Genomic DNA, 16,832 nt, shown 5'->3' with positions numbered 1-16,832 from the left:
TTGTATGATTTTGCAAATATGTGGCCACATTCCTGGGTTAGGAAATAGTCTGTACAGCACACCCCCATGACACAAGTTTACCTATGTAACAAACCTGCACTTGTACCCCTGAACTTAAAAGTTTTTTAAAACCTGTAAAATATTTATTCAAAGCACACATTCTACCCTCAGTTAACTAGATTTTGATACCTCACAAACATTCAAAAATGTTATACCGTGTATTGATTTTTATTACTGATTTATTTTCCCATTTGGTGACCCAGAAACCATGCAGATGCTTTGGTTGGGATGACAGGCATAACATATGCAGTCTTTGAGCAAAGAATGCTCGCAGTCTCATACTGGAGGCGTTCGTTCAATTAACAGACTGATAGATAGATAGAATAGTACCTTTGAGAGAGTATTATTTATGAACCACAAGAGGGACATTTAAACAGGGCTAGAAATAGGAAGAAGGGAAGAGAAGTAGAGTGGAAATGAATGAATTAAGAATATCAGCTTAACTAGATTTTACTGGACGTATCACTTTATCCTTCAATTATTACATGTTGGACTTCCTTTACTCTAAAAAGACATTGCCCTGTCCACCTCAGGATGTCTAATTTTCAGGCTCTCCATCTAGAATCCTTTCTTCTCTCTGCATACCCATTGTATCTCTACTCATTTTTAGATCTAAAACCAAATGTCCCCATTTCAAATAATCTTTTCTTCTCTACATTCTAGTTAGACATTTTGTTTATGCTTAGAGTACTGTGCCTTTTGACTTCATGTCATTTTATAGTTTATTATGAATTATTTGTTAGTTTAATTAATGTTTCCAGTTTTCACTACATTTTATGACTCACTAGTACAGAAAGTAGCGGATTCAACATGAAATGCAAAGTACATAGCAGTGTGAAAGGCATATACTAAACACTCAATAACTCTTAGAAGAATTACTGCCTATCACTCCTATAATCCCAGCACTTTGTGGGACCAAGATGGGTAGATCACCTGAGGTCAAGATTTTGAGACCAGACTGGTCAAAATGGTGAAACCCCATCTCTACTGAAAATAGAAAAATTAGCCAGGCCGGGAGGCAGGCACCTGTAATCCCAGCCACTCAGGAGGCTGAGGCACAAGAATCACTTGAACCAGGGAGGCGGAGGTTGCAGTGAGCCGAGATTGCACCACTGTATTTCAGCCTGGGTGACAGGGTGAGACTCCATCTCAAAGAAAAAAAAAAAAGAAAAAAAGAAAATTTACTGCCTGAAATATATATTAAACAAATAAAAATTTGCCCCACTAACTCAAAGACTGGAACATTTTTCAAATATAGAGATTACCTTACCTAAATTGAAAACACATAAAAAAAATAGCATATTTAGAAAATTCCAAAGAATTGCTAGATTGTGGCTTAGTAAAATATGTATTATATTAAATTAGAGTATTTGAGACAACTTTATATTATAATATATAATTTGAAGAAAACACCAATATGAATATGCATTTTTGTGTGTATAAACATGTATTTTTAGTATTTCCTTAAAATAAAATTTTATTTTTCAGTTTTTTCAGGGCCTCTTTCACATCCTTGTTCCGCAGGCTATAAATCAGGGGGTTCAACGTGGGAACCACAAGGGTGTAAAACAATGAGGTCATTTTATCTTGATCTAGAGAATAGGAAGAACTTGGCCGGAAATACATAAAGAGCAGAGTTCCCTGGAAAATTGCAACCGCAAATAAGTGCGAAGTGCATGTAGAGAAAGCTTTGAACCTCCCCTCAGCAAAGTGGATCTCCAAGACTGATAGGATGATATAACAATAAGAAATGAGAGCTCCTGAAATGGTACTCAGTTCAATAAAACCAAAGACAGTGAATAACACTAACTCATTGACCTGTGTATCTGAGCAAGAGAGTAATAAGAGAGGAGGGATATCACAGAAGAAATGATTAATCTCATTAGACCCACAGAAGCATAGGCGGAATGCCAATGTCATATGTATCAAAGCATCTGCTATTCCCACCAGATAAACCCCAGTCAATAGTAGATAGCACACTCTGCTAGACATGCTGACTGTATAGTGCAGGGGATTGCTGATGGCCTTGTACCGATCAAAGGCCATCACTGCCAGCAGTAGACACTCAGAATCTGCAAAGATACAGAAGACCAAGAATTGCAGAGCACAGCCATAGAAGGGAATTGACTTGTTCTTGGAAAGTAGATCTACCAGCATCTTGGGCCCAATTGCAGTAGAATAGCAGAGATCACAGAAAGACAGATGACTGAGGAAGAAGTACATTGGTGTGTGAAGTTGGTAATCCATTCTGATTAAAACTATCATTCCAAGATTTGCTGATAAATTAATGATATAAACAGCCAAGAATACAGTAAATAGGGTCACTTTCATCTCTGGGTTATTGGTAATTCCCAGGAGAAAAAAATCAGTTAATGAGGAGCAATTTTCCCAGTCCATTCTTCCTTGTTCTTGTTTCAAACTGCTACAGAAATCATTATGAGGATGACAGATTAGGGCTCGACTTTCCAAGATATCAAAAAAATTATCTGTAAAGCAGAACAAGATTTGTTTATGTAAATTATCTTTTTTACCCTCAGAAAGTATCCTAGGTAAGTGTCCCTTTCAAAGAGGCATTACTGTATTAAAACAAAACAAAACAAAAAAACTAAAAGTGTCTACCAAAGGAAGTTGATCAACTTTGAATCTAAATTTATATGCAATTTCTGAAATACATCATTTATCTTTGCTTCTATTGTACAATCTAAGGCAGTCAATTTGATTAAACTGAAAGATCAGGACAGATCCAAAAGGAAGTGAAAGAAACACCAAAGTTAGAGTAACAAGGACCAGAACATACAGTGCTAAACATCTCATCTATTTGACAAAAAAAGGATCACATTTATTGCATTATTCAAGAAATATATACTTTTTTTCTATCACTGACAGTGATATTATGTGTAAGTTAATAAGAGAAAATTATTATGGCACTGTTTTTGATGTGGTGTCTTTAGTGTTTACTGGAAAGGAAAAATGTTTGATTTAACTGTTACTCATCATCACTGGTTTGTCACAGCATTTGTAATCCATTTGGATGACTTACCTGGTTCCAAAGGATAAAAGCCAAATATGAGTGGTAAAAGAAGTGTGAACAATGGACTACTTACATTTGCTTGTAATTGACTTTTTTATTAAAATCAAAATGTGAAGAGGGACAATAAATGTTTCTGAAATATATAGGCTTCTGCTGCTTGTGTTATATGTGCATTCATTCTTGTGTGTGTGTGTGTGTGCGCGCGCGCCTGTGTGTGTCTGTTACATGAAAATTGAAATGTAGAGTGGGTCTGATTGTTATTTCTTCTAGACTTAAATACCATAATAACTTGAATTTTCATAAATTAGTATCTGTAATGTGTTACCTCTATTATTATTTGAGTAAATCTAGAACCAATCTTAAATTTACGCCTACAATAATATCACATGTACGGTGATTTTTAAAGTAATTATTTACTTATGAATGTTGATTAAAATGTAAATGGGTGAAATCTATATTATCCTCTTACAAATGACAAGTAAGGTCAGTCAAATTCACACAGATCCAATAAGAAAATATCAGTTTGGCCATTAGTTTCCAGAGGTGCTTTAACTGAGGTAAGCACCTATAAAATCATCCATTTGTAAATTCGTTAATAAATGATTTCTCATTTTTCCAAATTTTTTCCTCTGTCCTTTAAATTGATCATTCAGAAACCTACCTGAGATGAGCAAGTCTTTCTGTCTTTACCTCTGGTATGTGAACAACAGGCAGATCACATTTTATTATTACCTGGTGACTGTTGGGACTTAAATCTCTCAAGTCTCTGCCTTCACTCCTTTATGTTATTTAAACATGATTAATTAGATTCTTGCTTCGGTATTTTCCCCAGTGAATGCTGCAACTAGTTTAGCAAAGGCTCCATTTTTAATTGTTCAACCTTATCACCAAATTGACCAGTGTTAGAAATTCATCAGAATTCGTTTAACAGTATGCTTCATGGTTATCATGAAATAAGACATCCAATGAAACTTGAATAGATTTTCGACTTAATGGTTTGTGTATCCTTTTCATTGTTCATCCTGTTTCTTTCACTTCTCAAAGTCTCCTTCACTTCCCATTTAGAAATATGATAATCTAACATGCTGCTTTTTAAATTAATAATTATCTAATTACTTTTTCCCAACTACATTGACAACTACCCTCATTTCAATTATTTTATGAATGTACATCATCCGTCACCTTGAACACACTTTTTCTTAATTTATATTTTATTTGTCTGTTGGCCTAAGTGTCTCTCTACATTCCCACAATTCCTAGTACAGAGATTTGTGTGAGTAACGTGTGCTTTTAAATATGATTGTGTGATGTTAAATATTTTCCAGTTGTTAGGCTGGTAATGTTCAACCAAGAAAAAACATAAACAACCTTTCAGGTCTGTTTCTCCTAATAGAGTTGATATGCACAAAGATGATTCTTCAAAAGAAAAAGTGTGTTGAGGTCACGCTTTTTAAGACAAAAGCTAAGTTCTATTTATTTTCACAATAACTTTTATGTACTATTATTCATGGCAGTCCTTTGATACTTGGAAGTTACTCAAAGTGTTAATTTTGTGTCTACCCTATTCACTCCCCTACGGCTACTATGTATTGCTCTCCTTTCCCTCACTACTTTAGTCTAACATTTTAGCCTTTAACTTCATGGGACAGAGAGCTAAATCCTGCATCCACATTGTTCTGACCATAAAATTGTCTCTATTCTCTCTTCTAAAAACGTGCTTTTAAAGCACCTCTTCATTCAGCTCTGGGCTTGTGGAGGAAAAGATATGAATTTAAATACATTCTACAATGGACTGTGTATCACATCCCATGTGTTTTCCTTATATTAATTACTATATCTCCATATATGTTATCATACATTTCAAATATTATCTTATGTTTCCATCTCTAACAACTTCATTATATAGATACCAAAAGTGAAATTCAGAAGTAAAGAGTAAACTTCTGGAGTCTCATAGTCATGATATTTTCTTTCTCCAAGCACCTGCTCTCAATGTGTTTCTCCCTACAGTGTAATGAAAAAAAAATTTCTCTGTACTGGCCATGTTCTGAGTGATGTTTTATAACGTGTGATTCATTACTAGATACTTAGAAGTACAGATTTCTATGTGTTCTTTAAAGTCTACTGTGAACTTTACGGTACAAAAATGTATTCCCACTGACATTCTATCTTAAGGAAGTTAATCTATTTTTTACTACAAAAAAGTGAAAGAAAAATGTGTATGTACAAAACTAATATAGTAAGTGATAGACATTAGCCAGTGTATCCATATAAATACTCCAAGTGATTCCTGTGTCTTCCCAAACCTTACCAGGGAGTAGACAGGGGCATAGCCTTTTCTCAGAATTCCTATAAAGCTAGCCTATACCTGGCTAAATTATTAAAATATTCTTGATTGAGGAAAAAGTACTTTTTAGTGTTAAATTTCAATGGCTTTTTATGCTTTATTGTCATTGTTTGGGAGATGGTGCTGTTACAAATATACTAAATTTACAGCTATTGGAGATGTTGTTAAAGTCCAACAAATCAACTGTAATAATTTTCCACCCAATACACTAAGAACATTGATGCATTTGTGTTGCCCAAGAGCTTTACTACCATCATCTACTTCTCTAGTCCATATTTAAAGGAAATGGGAATTTAACTTGATTCAAACTCATTTTCATATCATGTGATTACCTGATAACAGGAATGACAAAACTCTTTAGGTTATACTTCACTTAGGTAAGACCTAAATTAGCTTCCTAAACTCGACTGTCCCTGGCCATGTAGGCTAAATTCTCTTCAACCCTTTTCATTAAAACCTGAATCTAAGTGGCCACATTATTATAAAAAGTTGGATAAAGTTATTGGTATTTAATTGAAAACACTTTCTTAAATTATGGAAGAAAATAATTTAGTTGGAATTTACATCAGAGGTAAGTAACTGAGGAAAAATACCTGTATCTAAATCTGTTGCCTGGTGTCACTAGTGCCACTGAACATAATACCCTGTAGGTAACAGTCTGCTTATAATCTTCTTCCTTCAGAAAAACATAGTTGTTTGTCCCTAAGTCATAAACCATTATGAATAAGTTTAGTGCGTGGTACTGTCCCAAGAAGAATCAGGCTCTCTTAGCTTCCCTTTTGCAGGAAACAATAATAAAAGTTCTTAAAGGTTGAATAAAACATTTTTGTTTTATTTTAAAAAAGAGAAATCTTAATAAAAAATGAATATTTACTGAACTATTTTATGACAGTCACACAACTTTTTCACAAAAATATGCTGAACTCTATTGAATACAAGGCATTACTAGTAATACAAATTTATAGTAATAATATTCTAAAATTTCTACAGTCTAATGGTGAACAGATTTTGCTTTTAGAAAATCTTTTGATGTGTAACGTACATACAGATTATAATGATAAGTATACAACTAGATGAATTTTCAAAAAAAATACTCCCGTAACCAGGACCCAGACAAGAAGAAAGAAAGAAAGAAAGAAAGAAAGAAAGAAAGAAAGAAAGAAAGAAAGAAAGAAAGAAAGAAAGAAAGAAAGAAAGAAAGAAAATATTACCAGAATCTCCCAAAGTCTTCTACATTATCCCTCCTAAGTTATTACCCTCCGACCCTCAAGGAGTAATTACTTTCTTGATGTTTAAAACAGTAAATTACTTTCATATTTTTTGAACCATATATAAATGGATGCCTGCTGTGTGTACTGTTTTACTCAATGACATATTTGTGCAATACATCCAATTTGTTTCATACTGTTGTAGTACATTCATTCTTATTGTTGCATATTGGAGAAATACATCCAATTTGTTTCATACAATTGTAGTACATTCATTCTTATTGCTGCGTATTGGAGATTGACATCCAACTTTTCTCGGACTTTATTCTAATTCAAACACATTCCTGTCATGATGCTGTTCCAGAGATATCTAGTGTATAGGTAAAATTTCCAAAAGAGCATGGATTAACTGAGGAGATATAAAGACCAAAGGAAGCAACCTCATTGACTTTTCTACTGTTATACTTCCCCATGCTATGTCTCCGAATCTCAGAAAGAATGTCATCCTAGAGAGCAGAGTATCATTGCTCAACTTGGGATTTACAGGAAATCTAAAGTGTTTTCACTCAAAAGCCTTTTACAAGGGCACCTAGCTAGCCTTAGATGTTGAATGCTTTTCAACTTGTGTAACTGCAGAAAACATTTGAATGTTTGTGATATTCATATGGTCCTTCAAACGCATATCCACGTCCCTGTTTACTATGGAAGCCACTTGCAGTACTTTGATCGTCAGAAAACTAGAGAAGAATCGTGAAAGTTATTAAGTATCTTATAATAATCTAGATAAGTACTATTTAATTATTTTTGAAATAATTTATACTTGTCTTTAATATGCCATTACCTTTAGCATCCACAACCACATATGCACTTAATTATAAGATACAAAACATATATTTGAGATACACACTAGACAATCAATTATTTCTTTTTGCCTTATGATAAGCTTTCAATCAAAGTTAACTTTTTTTCTTATTTCTTTACTTATTGATTCAGACAGGCTCCTGGGTTCAAAGGGGTGGGTCTCTGGTGAAACTCCACCATCAAGCCAGGGACAGTCTGAAGACTGGGGGCCAGGTGGCCAGTCCCACCAACCAGAGTGAAAACTTATGGTGCTTTTCCTAGGCCTGCCCATGGCCACCCATGAACCAATAAGCATACACTTCCTCCCCTCTGAAGCCCATAAAACCCCAGACTCAGCCAAACTTAGGCAGACAATAAGACAACCTGCCTTCAGAGAGGAGCTACCCACTGTAGGTCTCCTCTCTTCTAAGAGTTGTACACTCTTGGGGATGACCTGCCTGTGGATAGGAGCTACCAACTCTGGGTAGCTGACTCTCCTGAGAGTCTCCTGAGAGCTGTACTGTAGCTCAATAAAGCACCTCTTCACCTTGCTAACCCTCCAATTGTCTGCATACCTCATTCTTCCCGGAGGTGGGACAAGAACTTAGAACTTGCCATGTGGCGGGACTGAAAGAGCTGTAACACAAATAGGGCCAAAATGTGTTCAGTGTGGCCCCCCAACTACTCTCCACATTGCGAGTGACAAGAAGGAGAGAAGAGCTGTGACCCTTCAGGAAGTCCAGACCTAAGGGCTGCCCGAGTCAGGGCTGTGACACCTTCTTTGGGGCTTCTTCGGTTTCCAGTGTCTTCAAGCTTCTGGGTGGTACCATGTTCCCCTCATCCAGACATGGGTGCCCACAGTGGAGGCTGCTTGTGGTACATCTGAATCAGCGACAGGCTTGCACGGATCCGGCACCTGGAGCTGCCCATCCTGCTGCAGCAGCTGACATGCCTGGCAGTGTGTGGTGGCCAGACTCCATGCTTGTATGCTCACTCATCCATTGCCACTCCAGCCTGGCTCACCCATGGTAGGCATGGGATCTGGGCTGGTAGTGTGAGCCGAGTACAGCCTGCCAGGCCAAGGCAGTGGAGGGAGCCCAGCAAGCCCAAGCAAAACTCGACTTGGGCAAAGGTGCCACTGGCAACAGAGGTCTCTGGCTGGTGAATAACACCCTAGGTATCCTATGACATAAAGGCAGTTGATAAAATATTTAAATGTTCACAGTTAACTTTCATACTTCAGACATTGTTTTGTCTTAAATGTTCTTCATCCTATTTCTCAGAAGCTGTAATATTGATCTATTATTTTCGTTTGTCATTATTTCTTTTGTATACCTCTGAAATATGCCTGTTCTTGATTAAATAGTTAGTGGACCTTGTGAGACAAATTGAATTCTATGTTCCACAGTTATCTCTGACTGAAACCAATTACATCATATACAATACCATACATGTACCTCCGTGTTCTGTGAGTATATAAGAAAAATAGAGTTGTAGGTAGATGAAGAGAAAACAAGAATAACATTTGAATAATGATCTAGTGATCAATACACAGGTCCTCAAAGTCTTGTCCTAAAGTCATTTAAATCTCTGTTCCTATGAAAACATATTTAACAATAATGGTTATCTTTATAAAAAGAGGACATTTTACATAGATATTCATATGTTAAATATATGCACATATGTGTAAAATATGCCCATATATGTATATACTATATCGAGAGAGAGAGTAAGAGATTTAAAACAATCTAAAAGATTTTGACCAACTCGGAAATTACTGCTTACATTTTATTGTATGCCTGGTTCTCTATGGAGGTCGTTACCTATAATTGAAATGAAAGGCAGTCTTGGGGATGTCCTCTGTATTAGCCATGTTCTCAGTGATATTTTAAAATACATGAATCATGGTGATACACTAATAAGCGAAAATTGCTATGTTCATTTAATAGCTACTGCTGATTGACATTTCAATATAATATATGATAATCACGCACAGCAGGGGTACATTCTGAATCTTAATCAGTTAATTTATTTGAAATTAAGCCAGTAAATGCAAAATGTGAGGGCAAAAATAGTAAGATGTATTAGGCATGTACCAGTTATGCACTCAAGTACTCCATGGAATTTTTTACTTTTTCTGAAACTTCACCTGGGAATTAATAAAAACACAGGGGTTTCTTCGTGTGTGTGGATGGAGTGGTGGGTAGGTTTTCTGTTTTTTCCTTTCTTTTTTTTTTTTTTTTTTTTTTTGAGACAGAGTCTTGCTCTGTCGTCAGGTGGGAGTACAGTGGCATGATCTCGGCTCACTGCAACCTCCGTCTCCCAGGTTCAAGTAATTTTTCTGTCTCAGCCTCCTGAGTAGCTGGGACTACAGGCACGTGCCACCATGCCCAGCTAATTTTTGTGTTTTTAGTAGAGACAGGGTTTCACTATGTTGGCCAGGCTGGTGTAGAACTCCCGATCTCATGATCCACCCGCCTCCACCTCCCAAAGTGCTGGGATGTGAGCCATCGCGCGCAGCTGTTTTCTGTGTTTTTCATTTGTTTATTGTTGTTGTCCTCCCTTGCTTTCTATAAAGCTAAAACACCCATTCGTCTAAAATCAGTACATTAGTACATTTTTAACTTTGGGAAAAGGAATGCTTAGTGATGATCTTAAAAGTTTTTTGCTGTTGTTGTTTAATATTGCATTGTCATTTCTTGTGTGATGATACCAATACTATAATAACAAATGTACTCCCGAGGGAGATACTGCTGAGGCAAACTCAAACAACCCAAGAGGTTGCTAGAAATTGTCCTAACAGTTAAACCTCAAGAAGCAGATGCATTTGTATTACCCAAGAGCTTTACAAACATTGTTTACTTTTCTAGTGTGTGTTTGGAGATGGCAGAGTTGCCCTTGGTCACATTCTTCTGATTCCTTTACAATCTCATTTTTTCCCCCAGATGCTTCCCTGTCTTCAGGGCTGCTAAATTCTCGCAGGTTAATTTTGTTTAGTCAAGACCCAGCTTTAGCTTCTTATATACAACGGCTTCTCCAGGCCATGTGGACTCTCTTCCCCACCAATCCCTCACCCTGATTTAGAAATTACCATGCAATTTATGGCCTGCAAGCCCTAATTAATGTAGCTACATTAATATCACAAGTTGGATAACTTTATTGAAGTCCCACAGGATTTGTGTTTTCATTCAGAATAATATTTTCACATAACTGAAAAAAAACTGTCTCTAGGAGAAACCTTATATATCAGACCCAAGTAAGTGAGGAAAAAAAGTATCTCTATTTAAGGCTTCTGGGGTAACTTCTATTACCATGGTAGCAATTGTCTTCCTAGAAACCACCTTCTTTGGAAAACAGTTGTCAGGCCCCAAAGCATGGAGTGTTATGAAACAAAGTTCATTATATGATACTGAGACCAAAGTACATTAAGTTTCCCTGCTACAGTGAGCTGATAAAGACACTGTTGTTTTACAAGCAAGACAGAACTTTTAGGGGAATAAATATTAATCATTTATTAAGATATTCTATGAAATTTGGGCACCGCATTAATTTTAGAAACATATTTTGAACACTTAGGATATGCAGAAAACTGGGAAATTAAAAATATATCCTGCAGTAAAATAATCTCATAGGGAATATACTTTGTTTTGGCAAAGGTTTTTAGGAAATAACATATGGATAGAAAGTCATTATTTAGAAAATACACACCAAGTACATTTCTAGAAAGGAAAATATTTCAGCACCCAGAACCAGGCCAATAAAAAACAAAATTAGTAGCATCTCATAAATTGTCTCTGCATGCATTATGAATTGATGTCCATATGTTGGGTAATCTTGCATGTTTTTTGAGGTTTGTAGTCATAAAATCAGTTTTTACACTGTTTTTAGTCTGGCTTCTTTCACCCAACATTATGTGTGTGAGATTCCTCCATGTTGTTGATGTGGAGATAGTGTATTCATTCTCACTGTTGGTAGCAAGCCGAGGTGAAAACATAACATAATGCTGTTCATGTAATTTGGAGCAGGGATCACCAACCTATGACCCATAAATTCTTTTTGGAACTTGGAAACACCAATATATCAGTATATTATCTACGGATTTTTTTTTGTGACACAAGGGAAAATCTGAGTGATTATTACAATTTATGATCCGCAAACCTTAAAATATATAGTGTCTAATTCCTTAAGGAAAATGTCTTCAACTTCTGATCTAATGTTTTGATAAAATATTGAGTGGTTTTTAATTTTACTGCCATTGCAAATAATGCAGTGATGAAGATTTGTGTACAGGTGTTTAGGTCTTTCATTTATTTCTCTTGGTTATACATCTAAGAATGAAATTTTTGAGTCATAGGGCATTTGTTTGTCCGTCTATAGTAGATACTACCATACAATTTTACAACATGGAATGTCAATGCCATTTCTACTGCCAACATGTACGATTAATGATTGTGCCAAATTCTCACCATTGTTGGATATTTTGCATGTTTTCATTGCAGCCACTCTGTAGGTGAGTCGTAATACTGCATTGAGGTTCTAATTTTTGTGTACTTAAGCGTTAATAAATTTGGAAAACCATTACTATGACATGTCTATGAAGCTCCAAATTTGAATAAGAGAACAGTAAAAATTGATGTGTTTAAGCGTTTGGCCTTCTGAAACTTGTACTATCTTTATTTATTTACTTATTTATATTTTGAGATGAAGTCTTGCACTGTCGCCCAGGCTGGAGTGCAATGGTGTCATTTAGGCTCACTGCAACCTCCTCCTCCTGTGTTCAAGTGATTCTCCTGCCTCAGTCTCCCAAGTAGCTGGGATTACAGGTTTCCGCCACCACGCCTGGCTAATTTTTATTTTTTTAGTGGAGAGAGGTTTTGCCATGTTGGCCAGGCTGGTCTGGAACTCCTGACTTCAAGTAATCTACCCGCCTCGGCCTCCCAAAGTGCTGTGATTACAGCCATGAGCCACCTCACTCGGCTTGAAACTTGTACTATCTAACTGGCATTTTTGTCACCACTATTTTAGGTCAAAACAGCCTAGAGGCATAGTGTGATTCTTTCGTATAAAGATGAAGTGACTCACCTTTCTCCAACTCATTCTAACACTGGGGATGGGTTTTCACAGCAGTAGAATCATAATTCACAGAAACAGACTGTGGTGCCTGGAAATGTCATTGGAAATAATCTAGACAAAGTCCCTCTTTTTGTATGAAAGAGGATTGACGTTTTCATTCTTATGTTTAGGGATTCAAGTGGCAAGGATGAAGGAAGGACTCGAGATAAACATCACCAATCCACACAGTCACTATTAGGAATATTGTATTTGAACAATGCTATTTTCCATCAGTCATTGGTTGATTTAAATGAAAAATATGATTTACAGAGAATCAGAAAGTTAGAACAGGGCACTCGCAGATTCAGTGTCTTATGAGAGGCACCTTTCTGGTTGATAGACAGCTCCATTTTTTGCTGTGCCCTTCCATGGCAGAATGGGCAAAGGGACTCTCCAGGTCTGTTTTATGAAGGCATTAATCCCATTAGTGAGAGCTGTACCCTTATAAATTCATTACCTCCTAAAACCATCACTTTGGAGATTAGAATTTTAAACTATGAGAAAAAAAAAAACATTACAGTGCTCATAGTCACAATTGTGAAAGAATACAGGTTAATTAAGAAAATGTGTTACCCTCGAAACCCATAAAGCCTTTTATCTAAAGCAGGAATTATTCATAGTTTTTCTTTTCCTCCATCGCGATACCTCTCCTAACATGTCACAGTGTCTCATATGCCACACTTACCACATAGGAATTTCTTGGGTTTTACTTTTATTCTGAAATATTTTCACACAAGGACACTTCACACTGGCAGCCAGAAAACCTAAAATATTCAGTGGTATTTAGCTTCTATAATTGCAATGAATAGTTAAGAGTATCCTTGTATCTTATACATCCATTCCAATATAAGGTTATCTCCATGTTTTCTCAACAAGCTGATTCAGTGCTGTAGTCACCAGGAAACAAGAACAGAGACAGATGAAAAGGGCAAATATCCCAGATATACACAGATAAATGTTCATGCACAAGCATTGTAGGTACTATAGTAAAAGCAATTAGACATATGTATACACACACATGTAAATGAACACATATTTATTCGAGTCACATACCATATCTTCCATTAATTTTGTCATGCTGACATCTAATAAACACACAGAAATATGGTGTTTTTGTTTCTTTATTTACTTGTTTTCCTATTTTATGTTACAGACATAACATTTATGTAGGTGCTTTGGATAACAGGGATGAAACTCAGTACTCCATACTTGAGCAAAGAATACTCAAAATCTCATACTGGAAGCAATGATTTCATAAACAGGTGATACTAAAATAATGCCTTAAGGAATTGTTTGTTTGTGAGCCACAATGAGGGTCATTTTAGGAGGGCTGAGAATGAGAAAGAAAAGGGAAACTTCCTGGAGAAAGGGATGGAGGAGTGATAGTTGATAATTAGAGCACACAGATGTACTTGAGCAGGGCCCTTTCTTGACATTTGTAACCTAGCAAGGTTGGACTTCACTTCCAAAACGACCTGGACCTGTCCACCTCCAGACCTCTCTAATTGCCAAACCCTCTGCCAAGAATCCCTTCCTCTCCCCAAGTTACATCTTTTCAGATTCGAGACAATATCTCCATCCCAGGAAGAATTTCTCCTGCACATTAGATTTAGACATTTTGCTGTTAGATTATAACCACAGTCTTTTTATATCATTTTTGTTTCCAGGTGTCTTGTGAATTATCTGAGTGCTCAGTTAACTAGTATCTGTTACTTCTCACTAGAATATAAGTATAGAAACTACTGAATTTGCCAAGAAATACAAAGCACCTAAATATGCATAAAAGCAATGAGTATATACTCAGTGAATCTTAGTATAATTGAAATAATCCTGAATTAAATAATGACCAAAACAAAATTCAGTCATTGTCATGTTGATTTTGTATCCTGCATGTTTACCGAATTCATTTATTAGTTCTACCAGGTTTCTGTGAAGTTCTTAGGGTTCTCTGTATATAAGATTGTGTGATCTTCAACCAGAAAGATTATTTTTTCTTCCTTTCTGATTTGGATATCTTTTATTTATTTTCATTTTTCTTTTCTTTTCTTTCTTGTGTGTGTGCATGTGTGTAGGCATGTGAGTGTGTGTGTGTGTGTGTGTGTGTGTGTGTGAGTGTGCCTAATTGCTCTGGCTAGAAGTCCCAGTACTATGTTGAATAGAAATAGTTAAGAGTGAGCATTCTTCTCTTGTTCCTTAACTTATATGAAAAGTTATCCCCTTTTCATCACTGAGTATGATGTTGGTTGTGGGCTTGAATTATATGGCCTTCATTATGGAGATGCCTTCCTTCCATGTCTACTATGTTGAGAGTTTTTATCATAAAGTGATATTGCATTTTGTCAAATGCTTTTCTGCATTTGAGATGATAATATATCTTTTTCCTTCATTCTGTTAATGTTGTGTATCACATTTATTAATTTGTAGACATGAACCATCTGTGGATAACAGGGATACATTTGACTGATCATCATAAATGCTTCTTTTAATCGCTATTAAGTATCGATTTACCAGTATTTTGTTGATGATTGCTGCATCTATGTTAATCAGGGATATTGGTCAATAATTTTTTTGTAAAGTAATTGGTTTTGGTATACAGGTAATGCTGACCTTGTAATATAAGTTTGGATATATTTCCTCCTCTTTGATTTTATAAAAGAGTTTTAGAAAAATTGGTATTAGTTTTTCTTTAAACGTTGGGTAGAATTTAGTAATGAAGCAATCAGGATATGGGCATTAATTTAATGCAAATATTTTTTATTACTGACTCCAGATCTTTATGTGTTATTAGTCCGCTCAGATTGTATATTTCATCATGATTTGATCTCAATAGATTATATATGTTTAGGAATTTATCCATTTCTTCTAGGTTATTCAATTTGTTGTCATAAGTTGTTCTGAGTAGTCTCTTATGACCCTCGGTATTTCTGTGGTATCAGTTGCAGTTTCTCCACTGTCATTTCTGATTTTATTTATTTGAATCTTCTCTCTTCTTAGTCTAGTTAAAAACTTGTCCATTTGAGATACACACACACACACACACACACACATATATATATAATTTGTATAAATTTAAGGGGTGCAAGTCAAGTTTTGCAATAAAGATATATTGCATAGTGGTGAACCCTGGGCTTTTATTGTAACCATCACTCAAATTGTGTACATTGTACTTATTACATAATTTATCATTTCTCACCCTCCTCTCTTCAAAGTCTCCAATGACTACTATTACACACTTTATGTCCACATATACACATTAATAAGCTCCCACCTATAAACAAAAACATGCTTTATTTGACTTTCTGTTTCTGAGCCTTCGATAAATTACAACCTTTTAGCTGGAGGAGGGTTTTGCTTTGAGTGATGCCTGTTGACTGATGAGGGTGATGGTGGCTGAGAATTGGTGTGGCTGTGGCAAGTTCTGAATATAAGGCAATAATGCCTTAATTTTTTTGTTTACCCAAAATTAAATAAGGAGCAGTTGTTGACTTTCTGTGTACTTGTGTGGTTTAGATAGTTCCTCTTGGTATTGGTTTTTAATTTTATTCCACTGTGATCCAAGAAGATGCTTGATACGATTTCAATTTTTTGATCTATTGAGACTTGCTTTATGACCAAGGGTGTGGCCAATTTTAGAGAATGTTCTGTGCACAGATGAGAAGCATGTACATTCTGCAGTTGTTGGGTGGAGTATTCTATAGGTAGCTATTTGGTCTATTTGGTTGTGAGTCCAATTTAAGTCCAGAGTTTCTTTGTCAGTTTTCTGCACCAATAATCTGCCTAGTACTGACAGTGGGGTGTTGAAGTCCCCTACTGTTATTGTATGGCTGTTAATATATTTTCTTAGGACTACTAGTATTTGTTTTATAAATCTGGGCTCTCTGATGTTGGTTGCATATATATTTAGGAGAGTTAAATCTTATTGTTGAATTGAGCCCTTTATCGTTGTGCAGTGCCCTTTGTCTCTTTTTATTATTGTTGATTTAAAGTCTGTTTTATCTGGTACAAGAATAATATGGCAAATCCTGCTCTTTTAAAATATAAAGATGGATGCAGTAAACACTGGAGGCTCCAAAAAGAGGGGAGGAATGGAGTGGGGCAAGGGTTGCAAAACTACCTATTGGGCTCCATGCCCACTATTTGGGTGATGTTCTTATTAAAGCTCAAACCTCAGCAGAACCCAATATACCTATGTAAAAAAACCTACACGTGAACTCCCTGAATTTAAATTTTTTTT

The 16,832-nt window shown here is 35.9% G+C and overlaps 1 protein-coding gene across 1 annotated transcript; it reads right to left on the bottom strand.

Moving 5' to 3' along the window:
* Nucleotides 1-1,524: 1,524 nt before the first annotated feature.
* LOC105466425 (olfactory receptor 5W2) lies at nucleotides 1,525-9,606 on the bottom strand. The gene is made up of 2 exons (XM_011715404.2): nucleotides 9,594-9,606; nucleotides 1,525-2,468 (listed from the first exon to the last, which is right to left on the bottom strand). Exons 1-2 carry the CDS (start codon nucleotides 9,604-9,606, stop codon nucleotides 1,525-1,527), a joined length of 957 nt encoding a protein of 318 aa, XP_011713706.2.
* Between the last annotated feature and the right edge of the window lie 7,226 nt (nucleotides 9,607-16,832).

Source organism: Macaca nemestrina, chromosome 12 (assembly GCF_043159975.1).
Source record: "Macaca nemestrina isolate mMacNem1 chromosome 12, mMacNem.hap1, whole genome shotgun sequence".
In the NCBI taxonomy this organism is placed as follows: Eukaryota; Metazoa; Chordata; class Mammalia; order Primates; family Cercopithecidae; genus Macaca; species Macaca nemestrina.
The sequence above is the reverse complement of the archived record's forward strand: the minus strand, read 5'-3'. Positions and strand labels throughout refer to the sequence as shown.